At 29.3% G+C, this 21,580-nt stretch overlaps 1 protein-coding gene across 6 annotated transcripts in view; it reads left to right on the top strand.

Annotated features, from left to right (window-relative positions):
- The window catches only part of LOC118064844 (agrin-like), a 182,006-nt gene that overhangs the window by 122,513 nt on the left and 37,913 nt on the right, over positions 1-21,580 (top strand). For 5 of the 6 annotated variants that reach the window (XM_035079735.1, XM_035079734.1, XM_035079733.1 and 2 more), the window contains one exon: positions 843-1,052. The exons of the other annotated variant lie outside the window; for it this stretch is intronic. In XM_035079735.1, the coding sequence (XP_034935626.1) occupies positions 843-1,052 (210 nt within the window). The remainder of the gene's footprint in view (positions 1-842; positions 1,053-21,580) is intronic. 6 annotated transcript variants of the gene reach the window in all.

Raw genomic sequence — 21,580 nt, 5'->3', positions numbered from 1 at the left:
TTAAATAATTCTTTATCTCATAAAAATACCTCATAACACATTAAATCATAAATATCATTAGAAAATCTGTCTTTAAAATTCAGAGTAATAGTAACGTGTTTTCAAAGTTGCAAACTACTCTCAATTATAATATAGTGATCAATGTTGTATAAACTATGTCTTCTACTTATTACATGTTTGACCATCTCCTACCAATATATATCTAACCATTCCTTAGTTCTCTCGAGATTTATGACCGGAATTTCTGGTTCCTTGCGTAGAGCTTCGATGTAAATCTACATTCGACAAAATTTACCAGACGGCTCAAAGTGCTCCAGAGGGAAATGCCCTCGATGTTTTATGGAGTGTGGTATTTTCCCGGAAGAAAGAGCTATTCAAATGACCTATAAGCTTATGAACAATACCATCTCTTTTCGTATAGATTTTACTCGTTATTCAAACTTATCCTAAAGACAATTCATGTACATACTCTTATTTCAAGTATTAGCAAACAATAACCATTCCAAATTATTCTTATCTAGAAGTAATTTCAAGTTTTTACGCTCTTATTAATAACTATTATCATAAATATCTCATTGATTCTTTCTTTTTTATTATTAAAAATTTTCGAATTTTTTTTTAATCCGATTTCACAATTCATTCAAGCAAAAAAAAAAATTCTTTAGATATTGATCCTATTCATTCCAGAATAACAACTAAACTCGTTACAGTTCAAAAAAAATCAATCTAACAAAATTTGAAAACAAATCGCAAACAAGAATTTAGACCATTCGAAAATTCTCCAATCGACCTAAAAATTAACAAAGCGAGAGTAAACAAAAAAAAACAATTTTTTTTTACAGAACCTTGTGAAAAAACATACTGTGCTTGGGGTGCAACGTGTATCGTTTCCGAAACAGGAAGTGCAGTTTGCCAGTGCCCTTTCAATTGTCCGAAGAACCGTGAACCCGTATGTGGTACCGATGACGTAACATACGAGAATCAGTGCCAGCTGCGGCAAGCAAGTTGCAACGATCGAAAGAACACGAGAGTCAAGCATCAAGGTGAATGTGGTAAGTCCAAGGATCTTGTTAAATCCCCTTTCTGTGTGACATTGGACGTGATAATTCCTTCGAGATCACTTTAACTTGCTCAGCTAAAATCTCTCGAGTGTCTTCATCACTAGATACTGTTAAGAGTATTGCTCTCAAGGATCAGTCATAAAGACGTGATAACAATATTTAAAATTCGACTTTTTTTACCTAAAAAAAAACCAATGATATTTTTATTGCAAATGGCATATTTCTATCCTTATATTCAAGTCATATTTTAAGTGATCAATAGTTTATTACTCACTAAAAGAGCACGTAGGGTATTATTGCAAGTAAGATAAAAAAAAATCCTGCTAAAAATGAAATGACAAAGTGTCGTGGATGCTTGGCATGTTTCACAAGAACGTGCTGAGAATTCTTGAGGGTAGATCTCAATAAAATGTCAACGACTGAACAAAAAGAATATGCTTGAACGGAAGTAGTGGCCAAGAACAGAATGAAAAAAGATAAAGGGAAATAGTTGTGGTAAAATATATCGATAACGTGTATTACATTAGTATTTTCGATGAACTGTTTATTTTTAAAATCGTAAATAATATTAATATTTCATAAGATAATGACCAGATGATATGATATAAATAACAAATTGAGCATTTATAAATAAGTAATTACTTTATGGAGCTTTGAGGGATTTTACCAAGAGTGAAGTTTACGAATAAATCTTCCAAAGGCTTTCGTTCTCACTCTACTAAATTCAACGTGAGTTTTAATGCTATGAATTAACCAATAAGCGATACCAGTCATGAGATTTACTCCAAAAAAGGATCTCTCATGTACCTTGGGAAATTCCCCAAATCATCTTTTATTCAACAGAAAACGTTGTATCGAGTAGTAAGTCAATGAGACTAGATTCTAGTTACTCTTAATGTCATTTATCACTTAGAAAATTATCATCCTTAACAGGCAGTATACCGAGAAAAATCATGCAATAAATTCAGTGATAGAGTTTTATTGAATTTTTTGTAGTAATTTTCACTTCATTATTCATAAAATTTATTTTTTCTCCTTCAAAGTCATCCAAGATAATTTAATACGACTTGCGAGTATTACAGACTGCATGATGTATATTCCTCGGCAATGGTAATTGATAAGACAGAGACGTGATAATTAATTGTCATTTATCTAAGTTGTTCTCATGTTGATGCTTGAAGCAAAACAATTTTGACAACTAATATTACTATGAAACTTGTTTGAGAATAGTACGTGATTATTGAGACAGGAATCTCAATGTATTTTGGAGCTTGTTGTTGGTAAAATAATTTATTATTTAATGAAGTCAGCAAACAGCTTTAACAATATTTCATCCGTGATAATTTATTCCACAAAAATATTCGAATAATTTCAAAGGTTTTTCAACTAGAATTGGTTGCGAAAATGCCTGCAATAAATTAAAAACAATTTTTGTTTGATTGGAGTAAATCTTCCTATAAATAAAACTAAAATAAATAGCAATCAATAAAGTATATTTACTGTATTTAATTAAATTTTTTTCTCAATTTAATTAAAAAAATAAATCATTTGGTAGAAAGCATTAAAAAAGGAAAAAAAAAACAAAACGTAAATAAATAAAAAGGGAAAAAATTTAGTGTATTCATACAAACATTGGCAAAATTCAAATGTAAAATTTGAAATTTTTTTCACGTTGCGGTAGACTTTTAACACCGTGCAACTACTTCCTTTCAATTAATGCCCAGAGCACAATGAAATACACAAATGTGTGTACTTGTACGCACTAGTAAAATGGTGGAGGCATGCACGAGAGTACAAACAGTTGCAGGGGCCATTGGGCTTGCGTTCGATAAGAAGAATAATACTGGTGTAGAATAGTGTTGAACTTACCAACACAATTGAAGGTTTCAATCGGCTCTTGTTAAATAGCCAAACGTTTGCGAGGCGTAACTCCATCGACTACATGAGATTTATTGTGTGCGTATGTGAATTTGAAAATTGAGCCAATCTGAATACTAAATCTCTTACCGTTTCACAAAAACATGGCTTCAATTAAATGTAATTAGATATAGTCTTTAAAAGTACAAACATGTAATCGTTAAATTGCTGCATGTTATTCCAACAGCTACGCTATAAATTTGTGGATTTAGTGCTGAACATAGGCAATATAGCCGCATAGAGCGCTAATATCCTCATCTTTGTTGTAAGTTTTAAAGGGCGCATATACTGCAAGCTCCGTGGTATATATCAGACAATTTAATAGCTTAGTGTACACATGGCTAGTACATAAGCGTTGTCGTTCGTGGAGGAAATTATCTATGCAATGTTTGATTAGTAGAAAACTAATTAAGAGAATGAAATTTAGATTGAGGCTTTGACAAAATTTTATTAAATTAATTTCATTCTTATTATTAAAATATCCAATTCATTTGTAAATGCCTGATTACCATTAAAATTTTTTTTCATTAACTTAACTGAAAAACTTATTTGATACAGAAAATTATTTTTATGACCAACATCAATGTTAACAACAAAGGCATACACAGTTTTAAAACAACATGAACATTTTTAAATATATAAAAATACATTAAAAAAAACAATTTCCCGGGAATGGAGTATATGTTTTTTCATGTTCAAAAATTACTTTAATTTGTGAATTGGATAATTTAGAACATTACCAACACAATCAAAAAAAAAAAATTATACAGTAAACAAAATTGCTAATTAGTATTTTATTTTAGCAGTAAGTTATTTTTTTTTAATGAATAACACTATTTCGTTTGTACTCGAACGAATTTAGGTGTGTAGATATGCTACTATTGCCATCCTACGAAGTTTTTAATTATTAACTAATTTTTTCCCAACAACTAATTTATTGCATTTAATGATATTTTATTGAAGTATTCAGAGAAATAATTTATTTGCATTTTCTCTTTAAATTAAAGAATATTAAGAATTACTTTATCAGCTAAATACAAAGATTAATTTTATTAATTATTATTTATAAAAATCCATTGCATCGAAAAATATAATAATTCTTTTAAACAGTGAATATCGTATACAAAGTTATTACAGAAGCGATATTTGATTTACCTTATTGAATCAAGTGACAAAATACGATTTTATAATAAAATATCATTGGATCAAATACAACGTTTTATTGCGAATATTCTAAATTTTGTTTTTATTAATCAAATAAAAATTCTTTCTATGAAACTTTATTGTTTCTTCAATTTAATAATATAAGTTTTTCATATTTTCAAAATAAATTTTATACACACATGTACTGTTCCCATTGTACTTAAGATCATAGATTTGATTTATTAACAACTTGAAGCTTTTGTCAAAGTTATTCAATGGTTTTATATATATTAAAATAATATTATTTAAAAGCATAATCTACGAATCATCACTCCATTCATTGAAAAACATTCTGAAAAATTGACTAATGGATTAAATCTTATTTCAAACAAAGAGATTACGTAGTAGTAAATTTTTATCAGAGGAAAACGAAATAAGTCGTTTTGGATTTTTATAATTCTTCCAGTAGCTTTTCCACATTCGTGTATTATATTTTGATGGTAATACGGGGAATATCATACGCTTGACAGTAAAAAAGCTGACATCAGGTAGCTCTGCACTATGGCTGAGCTTGAAATACGAAAGAATCGAAAATCCCATCCTCCATAATTCAAACGTACGAAATGGAAACGTCGTCTAAGTACGACGTGCCGCAAAATTGGCCAGCCGACCGTCCTCAAGAGAAACCGAAGAGACGGCTGTTGGATTTTCTCACGTGAATTTTTGCAATGCACGTAAATGATTCCCTTGAAAAATTCATATCAAAATTTATCTTGAAAACTAATATAATAAATTTTCAATTAATTGTTTTCGTTTTACGGTAAAAAGTATGTCAGTTGCATTATTATATTCGTTTGAAATGTGTATGTAATGTTATCAAAATTTAATTAAATTATTTAGAAATTAACCTACATTGGAGCAAGGTTCTTTAACGTTATTACACTATCATCACCTTGAGCTTTATGTAGGAACAGCAAAAAGGAAGCTTTTCTTTGTGCGAATTTAACTTGTTCCGTGCCAAGTTAAAGAGTAAAAGCCCGTTGTGCTCTATCCATATTGCTAATTGTAAAGCAATCTACTACGTTGACAAATGGTATAAAATGATATTAATTCATTGATTTAAAGCTCTCACAGCTTTACATTTTGTTCTTTTGTTCATGTAAAGCTTTTAACGGTCAAAAAACTGTATCATTTTTTAACGGAAATTCTAACGAGAATCATGTTTTATATTTTTCAACTATTTTCCATGAAAGGCATTTGCATTTTAACTTTTTGTTATTGTTTTTTTTTATTTTCATTGCGATCAATTATATTTGATCATTGAATTGAAGCTACATCAGGACGGTTTTGTTTAATTATTATTGTAGTAATAGTAAGTCGAATATTATTGTAATTTTGATGCGTCAACATCTTTTGTCATACCGGATATTAAAATATGTCTGTTTTAGTATGTAGAAAGGAACATCTTCGGAACTTGAAATATTCACTATTTTATATTTACTTCAGTATTCCTACTTCATTCTGAATCCACCGAAGACTGCCATGCTCAGCTGCGGGTGACACTGAAATGAAAGGCATTTTGTCTTTTCTACCTCTTGAGAATTTCATTTTCATCAAATCTGCACATTTTTCAAACAATATCCACGCTGAAAATCTTTTTCTAGTAAAAATCAAAATGTTGATTTTATATTAAGTCCAATATCACGTGTTAAAATGAAGTCCAATCGACTGAGGGTTTTGGTTACTTTTCTGACAGATGTGAGCCTTCTTCTTAGGATTTGTGTAGAATCATCCTGTCAGTAGTCTACGTGGAACAAAATATTTCTCTTACAGTCAATAAATTTTAATAGAAAGAATAATTCATATAGTCATGTTAGTTTTTAATATCTTTTTGTTTAATGTCAATCTTTGCTCTGTCAGTTAATATATTTGAATTTTTAATAGAAAAAATAAAAGATCATAATGTTCGTAAATTATTTGATAGATAAAATAAAAGTTTGTGTAATAAATCAAATGTTATTTGAATATTGTTAATTATTTGTTTTTATTTAATAAAAGTTCATTTTTTTGAAAGTTTAACCATTTAGAACATTCCAATTACTTTTCATTATTACTATATAGTGGCTGAAACTGAAAAAAAGTCGATACAATGTTTGTTTTCTTTTGTTTCAAGAGTGTCTGATTGTTTTTTTTTTAACATATCTAAATTTGTATTGTTATTTCAACACTCAAATGGTTCATTATTAAAAGCGGCGAGTGACAGTTTATAACTACTGTTACCAAATATGTAGAAAAGCTTGGAAGAACTCATCAGGTTTTTACTCACGCGACATATCGTCACGCCAGGCTGTATCTCGTGAAAAACGTTCTTCTTCACTTCTACTGTAATGTTTCTGTGACAGGATACTAAACGTCAGATAGTAACTTCACAGGAATATATTGCTACACGAAAGATGTAAAAAAGTTACATAATCTATACATTCTGTTGTGATAAAGTTAATTTTACCCTCTTATCACGTATTACATAATAAGTTTTTTCTTGTTTTATTATGGCAATTGTTAAAACTTGAACAAATCACTTTAAATGAATAAACTTGATGTGATTTAGTAGGATAGCTATCCCATAAACACGAAACAGTTAGACGAATATAAATGGAAGAGAAATAGAAAAGAAATGCGGTACAATTTCTCTGTTTTAATTTCGTGACACAAAATATTTTTTTTCGAGAAGCGGAACCAGTTCGATGGTTGAATTTTTTTATATTTATTTTTATTTTTACTTTTATTGTGTTTTTTTTTGTTCAAATTGTTTCCGAGAGAATATACTAGAAAATATGCAAAACCTTTGATTTGAATGTTGATGGAAAATCGTTTGCTTATTCTAGTTTCATTTTTTAAAATAAATTTGAAAAATTGCTAGAAAGCATATTTACATTTTATTTAATGTATAATTTTGAAAAATTTGCGAAATTAAGTTTAATATCATATTAATATTCATTTTGATTTGTTAAAATATTTTTTGTCTAGAAGTTGCAGTCTAAACGTTGAAGTGAGCAAATAGAAAAGCACAATTCAATAATTCAACAAAAAGCAGTAGATAACGAAATAAAACAAGAGCATACTCTAATCGATTAAACAAATAAAATTAATATAACTAACAACTACCTATATAATTATTTGTATAGATGAATACAATCAGAGTAAAACAACATCTCTCTTTACATATATCGAATTAATAAACAGTTTATATTTTATTATAACGATGAATAATCATTTTAAAAGTATTATAAATAATGTTTCACTTAAATTGTAATTTTAATGTAATGGAGCTGTAAATCGTGCGAACAAGTGGTAAAATTTTTTCACGTTTTTTAAAAATTAAATGATGAGAGAGGTAAATAAACTTTAGCAATCCATATAAATAGTGAGCATTTATTTAAAAAAAAAATGTAATAATTCGTTTACTTATCTTTTTAGGATTTTTCTTATCGGAAATTTTTACTCGTGAAACCTAATTTTCTCAAACTTTATAGAAAAGAAAACTACTAGCTTTTTTAATCACGCGAAAATTCATTTAGAGAGAAAGTAAAATTTTTACTACCTTAAAATGGTTGTTAGAAGCATCAACTTTTATTTGTTCTTGAACCATTATGAGCTGCCTGACGTCATGTCAGTATGACGTCCGTCAAAATGAGGTCTATGTTATGTTATTTATATACTGTTGTATTAGTTTAATAATTTATTTATTTAATTTTTAAAAAGGATATTTTTTTTTTACTATTAAAATAATTTATTTTTAATATTTTACTTAAATTCACTAACTTTATTTCAGTGAGGTAATTCTTTTATCGAAAAACAATATTGATGATAAGTCAAGTATTAAAAATGAATTTTGTGTGAAATTTAGTACAAATAGTTTGATTGGATATTTATTGGAAATAATATTAAGTTATAGACAGAAGTGTAGTAATTTTAATATAGACAGAAATTTTATAAAAGAAAAGGTGAGAAATTTGTAATTTTTTTCATTATTGGATACACCGAAGGTGGAAAGTCGATATTAACCGGATCTCGTTTCACTTGATCCCCATCCTTGGTGGAGTTTAAGAAGAAAATGAGTAATGCTCAACGGAAATTTCGACAAATTTCGGTATGAACGTCTTAATCTATTCTTCCAGGGAAATTTCAATAAAGACTAGTGAGTTATGCTTCTCCGTAACGACTTTTTCCTTCCAATTTTTTTATCCTTCTTGACATTTTTTTTCTTATTTTCCTTTAACTTTTCTCACATTTTTTGCCTTACAAACACACTCAGATGACTTAGTCGGCTGGAACTTCCATCTTTTTCTTGATTCTACGTGCTACTAATCCTGAGAAATAGCTCAACCATTTTTCATAGGATTTCGAAGTTACATGGCTCTGAGCATCTTGAGTTGGAACTAAGTCGAAAACGACGTTACTGAAGACAAAAAAATGCTCGTAATTCAGTCATAACATTTCTAGCATTGCAACACAAAAAAGCTTTCTCGATATCCGTAACTTTCATAGAGTTGTAGAGTCAGTGATAAAATATAGAAAATCCTTTTTGGTACCAACAGCCAGTTGCATACTTTCATTTAACCTAGATACTCATGTCCTGCATACTATCAAAACTCGGGTCTACAATGTAAAAAATCTCACTTTTTTACTTTACTCTAAATTTACAGTATTTTACGTTGTACATACATATTTCTTTTGATCTATTTTGACGCAAATTTCTTTGATTTTTATTTTTTATTATACTCATGGAATTTGATTGAAAAAAATTACAAAAAAATTTTTTCATGTTACCACATAAATATATTTTATATTCAGTAATACTTTGTGACGGTGCTATCAATGTTCAGGTGATTTCATTTTACCACAAAGTCATGTGAAAAAAATATCTATTGTTTATTTTACAGTGATTAAATATTCATTAATTAAATTTTATAAAAATACTCACACACATTTACATTTCAAGATACTTCAGATATTGGTATATTGAATTTTCATGGGAGATTTACATGAATGTTATCACACGAAACTTTTAAATACTTATTTTAAAGGAAATAATTTAAGATTAAAATCAGTCTATTTGTTCCTGTAAATAAAATGAGATAATTTTTTTTATCCTATTCGATTTTTTTAGAGCTTTAAAAATAAAGAACATATAATAAATGACTGAATTATGTGAAATAGCAGACTGTAGACTATTAATAATGTTTTATCATACTTGAATCATTGAATAAACTAGTTAATAGCTGATGATATTAACTATCAATTATTAATATAACACGTACGTCATAAAATATTGATTAAAAATAGTAAACCGTGTATCCACAGGCTTCAATTTGAAAATGAAGGATTGAAAGATACCTGGAGCTGTAAACTGTCTATCCATTATAACGAAAATGATTTAATTAAAAAAATCTCTCACAATAGCAACAATAGAAATTCTCATTAAGATATAATTATAGCATAATGCAGGGAACAATAATAATAATAATAATAATAATAATTTATTTAATCGTTTTAAATATTCTCATAGTATGGTTTAGCCACACTTGGAACCTTTATTTCATCATATAAAATTACTTTATTGTTATTCTATTCACTTTGGCGTATTTGTTGTGTGAAAAAGGAAACAATTTTGCACTCATAGAGGACGTAAAACGTTTTGATGGATTGGTAGTCCCCAATTTTGCTGTCCAATGGAAAAAAAAACTTGACACAATGGAGGTTTTATGTCATTCCGTCCACTGCAATATCCCATGCACCGGAAATTACAGTTGGGTGTAAGCGCGTGTTTTACTGTACCACTCGAATGAAGGGAATTATACTAGATTACGGTACTGTTTGTCATTGTGGTCTTGTCTTATAACATCCTTTGTATCTTCTCGAGGTATGCTCCACTTGAAGAACAGAGTGACTTAATGACAAATTGTCTATTCACTGCGTAGGAATACCCCGGAAATAGATCCTTTGGGGGATAATCAATACAATTGACTTGCATCTCCCTTCTTCCTGCATATCTAATGCATGTGGGATTATTATCATTCAATTACAAACAATTGCTCTTGTAATTAACAACTGTGTAATTTTGTTTAATTGATCTCTAGAAATGATGTAGTATGGATGGGAACTCCATTTGAAATGAGAGATTGCAATTAATTCTAAATTACTTACATCACACATTCATTTAACACTTTTCAACTCTACTTTAAATAACGTTTCATTAAATCTTTTTGACACTGAGGTTTTTTCATCGTTGAATTCACACTTAATTCAAGTAATTAACTGTACTGATTATTTTGCTCAATTTAGGATGATAAACAGATGCAAGCATATGCTAGTAGATCATTTCCATAATTACTTTGTAACGTTAAAAAAAATATTTTCTTCTATTTTAAAAAGTTAATTAACCTGTAGATAATTGAATTAATAAGGAAAATTAATGGTAAAAAAAATAGTTGCACCTTGAGAACTAATTAGAATTTTTAATTACCTTCAAGAGTCTAAAGAGTATTGTAAAATTAGATCTAACTAGAAAATCGGATATTCCCTTTAGTTTTTTGCTGCATAAATTGAATTTAGCTTGAGCTTCATAACTACTTGGCTAGCAGCCATAAACTCAGCGTAGTTCACTAATAAGAGAACCACGAAAAATCAACCCTCCAACTAATATTCGAATAGCTGACAAATGCTTTAATACCTGCCATTGGCAATACTTGCTACTATCGTTTTCATTTTCTTTTTTTTCTATTACAGTTGCGTACGATTCTTCTGTCGTTTTTTGCTCCACCGGACGGTGCAATGCAACGTAAAACGAGTGCAGCGAGATATGGAAAAAGTATTTTTAGTCGAGTCGCTCGTAATTGCAGAAAATCTGTAATACTGTGCAGTCTGCATTTTCTTGTAATAATATATTGATACCATATTAGTGCAGAGGATTGCCATACAATTATGTTCTTTTTTAAAAAAAAGAATTCATTAGAAACAATACTCTAATTATCGTGATAAAATAAAAGGGTAAAATTACTGGTTAATCAATTCAATGAATTATTTCATTCTAGAATCAAATGAAAATCTAATCTATAAAAGATTTAATAATATTTTTCAATCCGAATTCATAGAAAAGTTTATTTCATTTATTTTTGAGCAAGATTCATTAGAAATACTTTATGGGTTCCCCTAAGAATCATTAACAGTTATTTTCAGGAATATTAAATAAATTTGTCAAAACATTTTCTTCCCCCAACTGCTTAATTTTGTGTTAACTGAAAGACTCTGTTCTACAATTTAATTTTATTGTTGTATTTCGACCTCAAGAAGAAATTTTCGGGTGGAAATTTTTCAGAGTCTGAATTAATGGTGAAAATGAGTGAATGAAGATGTCGTCCATAAGAAGAAAAATGAGCAATGTTTCAAGTTCTAAGGAGTGAGAAGCGAACGAAAAGAATAAGAAATTAAGTATTTCGTGCTTGTTGGTCCACCGGACGTGGTTGAATAAATTTTCTTTCTTGCATTAATTGACTTTAATTATGATGGAATGTGGAAGCTTCTCTCGTTCTTGTTAAAAAGGTAGGAAGTTTGAATGGTATCCGCTGAGCTTGGTAATTATAAAGAGGGGCAGTAATTCCAACAAGTTGCTCAAGCTCATTCTCTCCAGTTCTTGTATATTATACTGAGCGTCAAAACAGTGAGAAAAACGACTGTATGAAAATGTATTAAATGAAAATTTCACTGACGAATGAGCATTTTAAATTTATAGCCTCCAAAGTTTTATTGACTAGAGGGAGTTGTCCAAACTCTCATCACCATTTATATCAAATGAATTTCATTTATATTTCTAACGACATTAAACACTACTAACTGAAGAAAAATATATTGTAAAATAAATGAATGTTTCTATCTATGGATTGATTGACTAATGACAGTTTGTTAGTTAACGACGATTAGATTGTTTATAGCAACGAGAGGAGAGCTTGTTTATCTCCAGTTTTGGACTGAGACTAGCTAATACTAGACGTCTTGTCTTTGATTCTGTATTTGAATTTGTCATTTTTAATAAACTATCTTTTAATATTAGTTGTTCTCATTTTTTTATTTTACAATGTATTAGTCTAGATCAACAGATTTAGGGTTTGTTCTTGCAAGAATTTTGATTTTTTCTATGTGTCCAAAAAAACTACTTACTACCATTTTAATCGTTTCTAATTGACTAAATGTTCTCTTACATTTTTTTTAATTTTTTTTTTTTCAATTGTGATGGATCAATGGATTTAAAGAAACTTTTCAATCCTTATGTGCATGTAAAAATACAAAAAAAATTTCTCGAAACTTTACTCAACATCAGCTAATGCGAGGGTCCTATTTTTCCTCACTGACTTTTTCTTCCGTTCATTCCGGTTTTCTCTTACTATCCAAGTTACTGAACATCCGCTCTTGTACTTTTACTTGCAACCAGACCACTTTAACTCAGAAACTAATTACATTTCAAGCGTGAGCGAGTTTTTGCACCTGATGGAATACGTTCGCGTTCTTAGACACTTTTCTTCATTTTATCACTTAAAAATTTCTTCATAACATAATATTAACGCTATCCAGAATATTTATCAGATGTACATCATAACTACAATCTGATTAAAAATATTTTTCATTTTTGTTGTGGAGGAATGTAAAGACAATTTTATGAATATATTCTTTAGCACTCTAGTAGAAACATTTATTGCAGTTTCTACAGGTGTATATGCATCTTGAAGCATATGTAGAATGAATAACTCAACTTGAAAATTAATTAGTAGTAAATGTAATCCATTTATAACCTTTTCTGTTCAGATTTAACTGCGGTGTATTTCTCTAAGTTATACATAAAAGCTTCATGCAACGAGTTTCTAAACTTGAGTTTATTACGCAAAATAAAATTACTTAAGGCTACAAATTTTTTAAATTATTCAATTAATAAAGTAATTTAGTATTAAGGAAAAATGAATAAATAGCAATGAAATAATTTTTTAAATTAAATTTAAAAAAATAAATAAGCTTAAAATTAAATTCCAGTACTTCATCAGGTATGATTAAATTTTAACATTAGTTTTAAACATCTCTCTACTTTCCTACAGAGATTTTAAGTCTTTATATTTCAAAGGAAATAAAAGAATAATTCTTTACATGTAAGAAAATGAGTTAAAAATAAAATAACGAATGACATTTCACTGCAATGATTTTATTTTTTTTTTTAAATGTAATCAGTAAACTAACAAAAATTTTCATATCATCAACATTATCTTCAACGTGTTAAAATCCCTTGAGAACTTATCAGGATTTCGAGTATTTGAGAAACTATTTCTTGATTTTCCAAAGAAAACAAAAAAAACCCAGCTAGTTCACATCACTCTGTTCGTATTTTTGGCGAGCAAGTTATAAGCCTCACGAGGATTATAATGACGAACTGATAAAAAAGAGGCTGCTATTAACTTGTCAAGTCTTGCCTCTAGGATAAAAAGAGGTTGAGCCGACGGGAGACAAAATAGGACGAAAAATGTGACATAACCAACAAGTAGGGAGAAGAGAAAATAAAAAAAAGAAACAAAAAGAGAAAGGACTGGAAAGGTGAGAACTTCCTAGAAAATCCGTAGACGTATAACAAAGACTGTAATTTCGAAAAGGCAAAAAGTGGCACTTTCATCCGGACACATAATTATTCTAGACCCTTCGACTTATTTCGTTATAGTTGCGCTGTCCAAAAACTTTTATAATTTACACTTTTATCGGATGAACAAATTTACTACAGAAGGAAAAAATTAATCAACTATTTCTGTAAGATGGGATAAATATAGAAAATTATATGTTTTACTTCTTCAAGTTACAAACATTTTCTCCAAAAATGTTTATTATTTACTTTAAATAAGTTTGAGCATTTTACTTTTTTCTTTTAGGTTTTTTTTTGAAGTAAATGAGAATCGTGACACAATTATGAACTACAAAGTAGAGTAATAACTGATTATTAATGAAGAACTGTGAATAATTACTCAAAATACTCTTCAGGAAATGAGGTAATTTTCTCATGGAAAATTCATTCAGACTCATTCATCCACTTCCAATTAACTTGTGCTCCAATCACTTATCAAAAATTTTTCAATCCTTATCAATAATTATCTGTTCCATTTCAACTATTTTATTCTACATTATGATCTGAAAAATTTGTCTTATATTAATTTATATATAAAATATAAAAAGAATATTGTATAAGAAGGGAAAAAATGAATACGCATGAAAGATCAGCCGAGTTGTAAACATGTCAAAGATATCGAGAATGAGTCGACGAGTAGAGCGATACAATCTTGCTAAGACATATCTGTCTAATAAATAATCATAGAAGTCCGCAAGCAAAAATCAAGGGATATTAGATGAGAAAAAATTATGAGAAATCAATTGAGTGAAATAGAAATATACAGATAAAGGAATAGGAAGGATAAAAAGCCCGCAAAAATTAAGTAGAGAGGTAGTCTGGATCTAATCAGATTGCCTTGCTGGTCTAGTATATTGGACGTTGAATGAAACTTAGAAAATTTTTGTAACCTGACTATTTAGACAATTTTATAATGAAGAGAACTTTGTATTTATTTAATCATCTTACTGATTGAATAAATAAACGTTAAAGCAACTCAAAATTTAGCGTGACTAATTTTATTTATTTATCTACCTATCTGCTTGTTCTATAGTTTTAGTTGTTGTCTGGTGTGAAAATACATTCTCTATGATAGAAAATCAATATCCTGAGATATCTCGAAGAGATTCTTATATTCTAACTTATCTATCTCGTAATCACCGCCAAACTGAAGCGAGGTCTCCGCTCTCATACAAGTTGGAGAAGCTCTTTCTGGCAACTTAAATTATGAGACTGCTAGCCAGTTACGGGACGTAACATTTTACGTTTGGTAAAATTTAAACTCTTGATCTTGAGATGGAAATTTGAAAATTAGAATCACAAAAAAATTTTGTATTTGTTTGATACGTATCAAGTTTTTGATAAATAATAAATATATTCATTAGTTTTTTACTCGATTAGATATTACATTTTAAGTATGATTGAATAACTGATTTTATATACAAAAAAAAATTTTCGCTAGCACAATTCGGTCATCGAATTGGAGAGAATTCAAATGCGATATGAATATGCATATCCATATATAAACAGACACAAATGCCCAAATCGCGTGATCGCTTATCGGCACCAGAACGTTACGTATTCGAGAATTTATAATATCTGTCTCTCTGTCAACTTTTATGCTACGTGTACTTCGATGTAGATGAATAATTTTTCTCGTTTATTTCCCATACACACGAAGAGAATATTATACTTGACTTTAATTAATATTTCAAAATTTTTAAGTTTTTTACGCTAAAAATTCATCACACAATGTATCTTAAAAGTATTTTTTCTGCTAAATCATATTTATCACTTAGATCAACAACCTATTAGCAAGATTTTCTAGTATAAACAACCATTTGTTATATTAAGTGAACACGTTTTACATCACCCTTCGAATGCAGCGAAGCAAAAATATCAAGACGGAAGAAACAAAATGGGTTTTCGACGAAATGATCGAATTTACCGGTAGCAGAAGTGCAGGATGTTTAACCGAACAGGATACGCTCAATGTCCCGAAGGCCATTCGTCTCGATACTACCCTTTCCCAATACATGATTGTTTACCCGACACATCAATACATCCCTAGGGTGAGAGGACTTGCCATTTATGCAACCGTGTATCTGCATACCTCAATCCACCGTGTGCATTAGAAGACTATCGGAGCAGTGAATTGGCAAGAACATACCTGGGAAACGTTTCCTCTAGTGAATTAAATGAACAGTGGAACCTTGCAACAGTCATCTACAGTTTACCAGTTTCGTACATAGTTATACTCAGCACAATCCCGCATTTCCCGCTGGATAAGCAAACTCTTTGTAGTCTAGCCTTTTGTAAATCTGACTTTGCAGATGAAAAGTACTTTGAAGATAAAAAATACCCAGATTCAATTTCCAAGATTATTTATATACTCCTCAATAAATAGCCAAAATCAATAGTTGAAATGAGTGTCTTTAAAGGTCTAGCGGGCAATTTTCTAAATTTTCTATCCTGATGAAATGAATGATTAATTTCCTACAATTTATTTCCAATCAGTTCTTGAAAGTTTATGGTCTAGTGAGTCTTCTTTAGTTATCAACAAATCCTAAAAATACTATAAAATTGATTCGGCTATCTTTCCATTCATTTTTATCCAACATTAATCCTATAAAAATTTCGATCAATTGAAAGTAACTTTGTATTTATTTGTAGCCATTCAATGTTATTTTTATTGTGACTGTTAAAACAAAAGTATATAAATAATTTCCAAATGTCGTATGTTTTCAACAGATATTTAATTGAGTTAAAAAAGGAATCAGTTTGTAAGAGCAGTTCTATTAGGTTGATTATGTTCAATAAAATAATTAGAATTGACTTATCAGTATACAGATAAGAGTATTCCGATCCATGAAAGTAATCATGATGATAAATTAAAACGAAAAATAAACGACTGGGAAAGAAACTGAGATAAAAGTTGAAAGAAGTAATTTTGTCGAGCTTCATCGACAAAGTTGAAAACAGGTAACTGAGAACGATGCAAGTCCTATTGCATATGTATATGCATATTACATTGTAAATTCTATTCTGTATGTTCAACATGATGCGTCACGTGTTGATAACTCTGTGTTGATGAAGTATTTCTCTGTACATGAGTACAATCTATGTATATCAGGGGCTATAATTCCAATTTTATATTGGTTTTATTTAGTCAACATTCTTCTATATTTCATGTCAATTACAATTTTTTCATACATTTACATGCTATTACTTCCATTCAAAAAATTTCAAGATCATTTTAATTTCCATAAGAAAACTTTCCTCGAGATGTGTTAATAATAATTATTTTAGTAAATTTTAAATTCATGGTAAATTATCATTTAATAGTCGACATAATAATTAATTACTTAACTTGTTCTTGAAAGCACTTGTAAAGTCGTATTTCTCAGAAATAATTTATTTCGAATGAATAATACTATTTAATTGATATTAAATAGATGCTGAAAAATAGATTCAATAATTTAATGATAATTGAATCAACTTTTAGAACGACTTATCAGGAAAACTTGGAGTACTAAATATTTTTTAGATATTAATAATTGATTTGACACTACTGGGTTTCTTCGATAAGAATGTTTGCTCATTCTGGAAATTGGGCTAAGGGATTCATTTTTAAAATCTAGCTTATGAAAGAGATTGGTATCACTAATATAATGAGATGACATACTTACATGTATGTAAAATGTGACGTGACTTGAAGGCAAGTATGAAATTAGACGAAAAATGTCAGTTTGAAAGATTATTTTTGAAGAAGACATGATACCGAAATATTATTCATTATTCATTACATTTTCATTTCACACTGCCTGGAGCTTACTCAACTTTGAAATAAAATTTTATAAAAATTGCGTTTAAGCTGATGATATGACTAATTGTAACGGAGATTAAAGGGCTTCACGACATATCATGTTCAAACGTGCTATTAAGGATCAAACCAACCACGTATATTCCGTTAAGCTTGTCAATACTGTGTTTTTCAACCGTGAATAATTGTTGAACTAATAACTATTGACTTTCAAAATACCAAAATAGAAATATCTAAAATTCACAAACAACAAATAATTTGATTAAATTCCGGTCAACTTATCGGTAAATATTCAAGATAAAGACTGTAGTAATTTAATCAACCTTTAACAAAATATCGGAAGCAGTAATGTGATTGAGAACCAGTTGTATTGACCAATCGATAGCAAGAGAAACCGGGTTCAAATAGAACGACGTTAACGAAAACTTCATTACCTGTAGTATTCGAGATAACGATTACTTCTTTCGTTATACTAGATCCATCGATGGTTTCTTTCCTTCATTTTTTTTTATCCTTCCTTCAACCCTTCGATTATCTCAATAGATTATCATGGATGACTTTATTTCAATCAATAGAAATTAATTTATTATTCTTAATGCCTCCAATTCTAATAAAAATTTAAGAATTATATCATCATATTAATGATTTAGTTATAATTTGATAAAAATTGAATTGACGAATAGTCCAACAATATTGTAATTTTTCCAAAAAAACTATTGGAAATTCTCGTAGCAGGAATGATATTAATAATTAATTAAACAATTTGAATAATCATATATTTCTTGTATTATTATGAAGATTTAAAAGTATGTCCTTACAATACGGAAGGCTCTGGTGAACTGAGACTAGGAATGCTTAGACTACATAATAATCATCAGGTCCAGATCAGTCCTAAATGCTAGTGAATAAACAATATACTTATTCTAGGGAGAGTAATAAAATTTAGCCTAAGACGTATATGTATTATCAACTTAAAAATATGCCATGTCGTTCACACATAAAAAAAAAAACAAGTAACCTAATCATTCTATAAAATAAAGTAATCAAGAATTTTGTTCATACTTCAACAATAACAATGTCGATGATTCTGATTTTGTTAAATTAATTTTACCTATAGTTTAAACCAAATGATTTTAAATGAAATCAATGGAAAATCAATGTGGTCTCTAATCACAGTATCCATGATGATATGTCAGAATGAAATAGAATTTCAATGAGTTTGGACATTAAAAACCCAAGCGTCGTTTCAAACAAATCAGTATACGATGTTAATCCACCAATAATTCAGATCAATGTGCTCATATGATTTCATAATGAGTCAATCTTGAATCGCGGAAGTAGAATGGCAGTGCGAAAGGACGTATCCTCCGGAAGCCTGGAAAATGGAGAGATGCGGCGAGATTTACAGAACAAACCACTAAATTTCCTGTTCGATTCAAATATATATATCGTTTGTTTGGTAATCATGTTACCATAGCCAACGTATGGTTTACTGAAGGATAAATCTCCGGTTCGGAATTACATAATTTAATTTGAAACCCATTATAATCACCGATTACTCTAAAGTGAATGTATTCAACGGTTGTGTTAATTAATTATCATTTCTTATCAGCCTAATCATGTATTATTCCAAAAATTTACGAATATAACATTCAACATCATCAGAGATGCAAAATTATTACATATACTGCAAATTGAAGTATGTGAACAGTGAACAGACATAAATGTGTTTAATGGTACATGCTATAAACAAATTATAGATTCTAACACATCTGGAAGTATTTGTAACATGATTACAAGACTTTTATAGTTTGTTTATGGTAGTTAATATTGAACACATTTATATGTGTTTATTTTTAACAAATTTCAATTTACAGTGATAGACTTTGTGTTTATCAAATATAGATTATCAGTCGATACTTAAATAACGTGATGGTATTATATTTGTTTGTTGCTCTCTATGACATCGGACGTAACAAAGCTGTCGTCCGTGAATTCATCGAATATTACATTGGTCGTCTCCCATTGAGCATACAATAGCCAACAAAGGAGTAAATTAGTACTCTAACAAAGGAAGAAATAAACGAAATCGATCCTGGTAATCAACCTGAAAACCTTCGTATCCTCTATACACTAGGTTTACTATCTGCCATATAGTTCAATGACTTCGCGTGGTTTCTGCCGACATACAATGTCAGTATAATCGTAAATGTACGAAGCTATTGTGGTTTAGCTAACGTAAATCATAGATTTAACGAGGAATCAATGTGATTTAGGTGTAAGATCCGGTCTAGATAGATGTACATGTACGCTAGTGGCGATTTCATCCTCTCTCAGGGCTTCCGGTTTTACCCAACATGACCTGACGTCTGTAATCAGCTTCCTCTATGTTTAAAAGTCATATTCACCATGTCATATCGGATCAATGTTTGTTGTTCGTCTATCGATTGCATCAAGTTAGCTCTTTTCTTTATTGCCTGAAATAAGTTTTCTCATTTTTTACAGTGCACTATTATTTACATCAAAAATTGTAGTAATCAATTACATTAATAAATAATTAAATTTTTATTGTGATTATTAAATAACGAATTGATAAATCTTTAAAACAAACAAGAATTTATGAATAAAATAACATCAAGTTTATCATTGAATATTAATTATGTATAATTAGATTCAAACATTAAAGAAACATTGGTACTAATTAAAGTTTAAGTTCTATGACATATGTTGTTTTTGATTTGCAAATTGTATTTCAAGGGTATGAAGAAATTTCAAGCTAATAACAAATATTCGTTTGGCAAAACACAATTAACATCTACTTTGAGGGAAAGAGTATTCATGTAAATTCCTTTCCATAAAGCACACATGATATCACTGAAGCATCTATTCGACGTTTTTAATTGTTTATTAGCTTGTTATGCAGCAGTAATTAAAACGGATAATGAATAGACAATCTGCTGTCTATGGAAAAATCCACGCTGTTGAGACAGGATTTATAATATCTACTTGAAAGTTTGAATTAATTTCAAGTTAAAAAAATTACTTACTTAGTCATGATAAAGAAGGTTACTTTTTTCTGATTTATAGTATTTATTTTCTTATAAATTCAGAGACTATGGGGCATAGAAAATTAATAAAAAAATTCGCGAAGAACAAAGTTATTCTAAAACAATCAACTTTTTCCATTTTATAAACTCAAAATCTACTTAGTAATAATTCAACAACGACGTAACTTTTTCAGACTCATCTTAGCAGTAAAAATTCATTCTGTCACAGTTGTCGCTTCTTTACCCCGCGGTCTTAAAAGTTGTAACTGGTTTCGAATGCGGCAATTCGAGACCTACAGTTTGTAATTTTGTGAGCAAAACTTCTACCTGGCCTTCAGGCACCGACTGGAAAAGAGTTACTTAGAATGGTCATGAGAGCTTTTGTCTCCGTGTTCACGTAACTAGAACTCAGCTTGTATAGAGATGCTATGGACTTTTCTACTATTCTGTCAATTACTTCTGACAGTTTCCCACGCGACTGGCGTATCTAATGTGAAATAGGAAGAAGAAAATTAAACCGACAAGAAGTGAAGCTGTCTGTATAGAACATCTCCAATATTATTTTCTGTGCTCCACTTTCTCGAGTGTAAAATTATCGTTTTCCTGGATTGATACAACGAGGTATCTTTTATGTATATCGAAGGAACATGTTCGGATAATTTAAACACATCCGTAGTTTTTTTTTCATATTTCCTCGATACAACTTACAAAAAAAAGCTGCATTTGAAAGACTTTTTTATAAGAAAAATTTTTATTTTACAGAATACCAAACTTTTTTAATCCATTACAACAATGAAGCTTTTTTATTTATTTATAATTCAAAGTTTAAACTAAAATAGTTGAGTATTAAAAAAATATTGTTTAATGGAGAATAACTTTAAACCCATCAGTTTAGTGG

This window comes from Chelonus insularis, unplaced genomic scaffold (genome assembly GCF_013357705.1).
Source record: "Chelonus insularis isolate UGA/USDA-ARS -01 unplaced genomic scaffold, ASM1335770v1 contig_25_pilon, whole genome shotgun sequence".
NCBI classification, from domain to species: Eukaryota; Metazoa; Arthropoda; class Insecta; order Hymenoptera; family Braconidae; genus Chelonus; species Chelonus insularis.
Note: the sequence above shows the minus strand (reverse complement) of the source record. Positions and strands in the feature narration are given on the sequence as shown.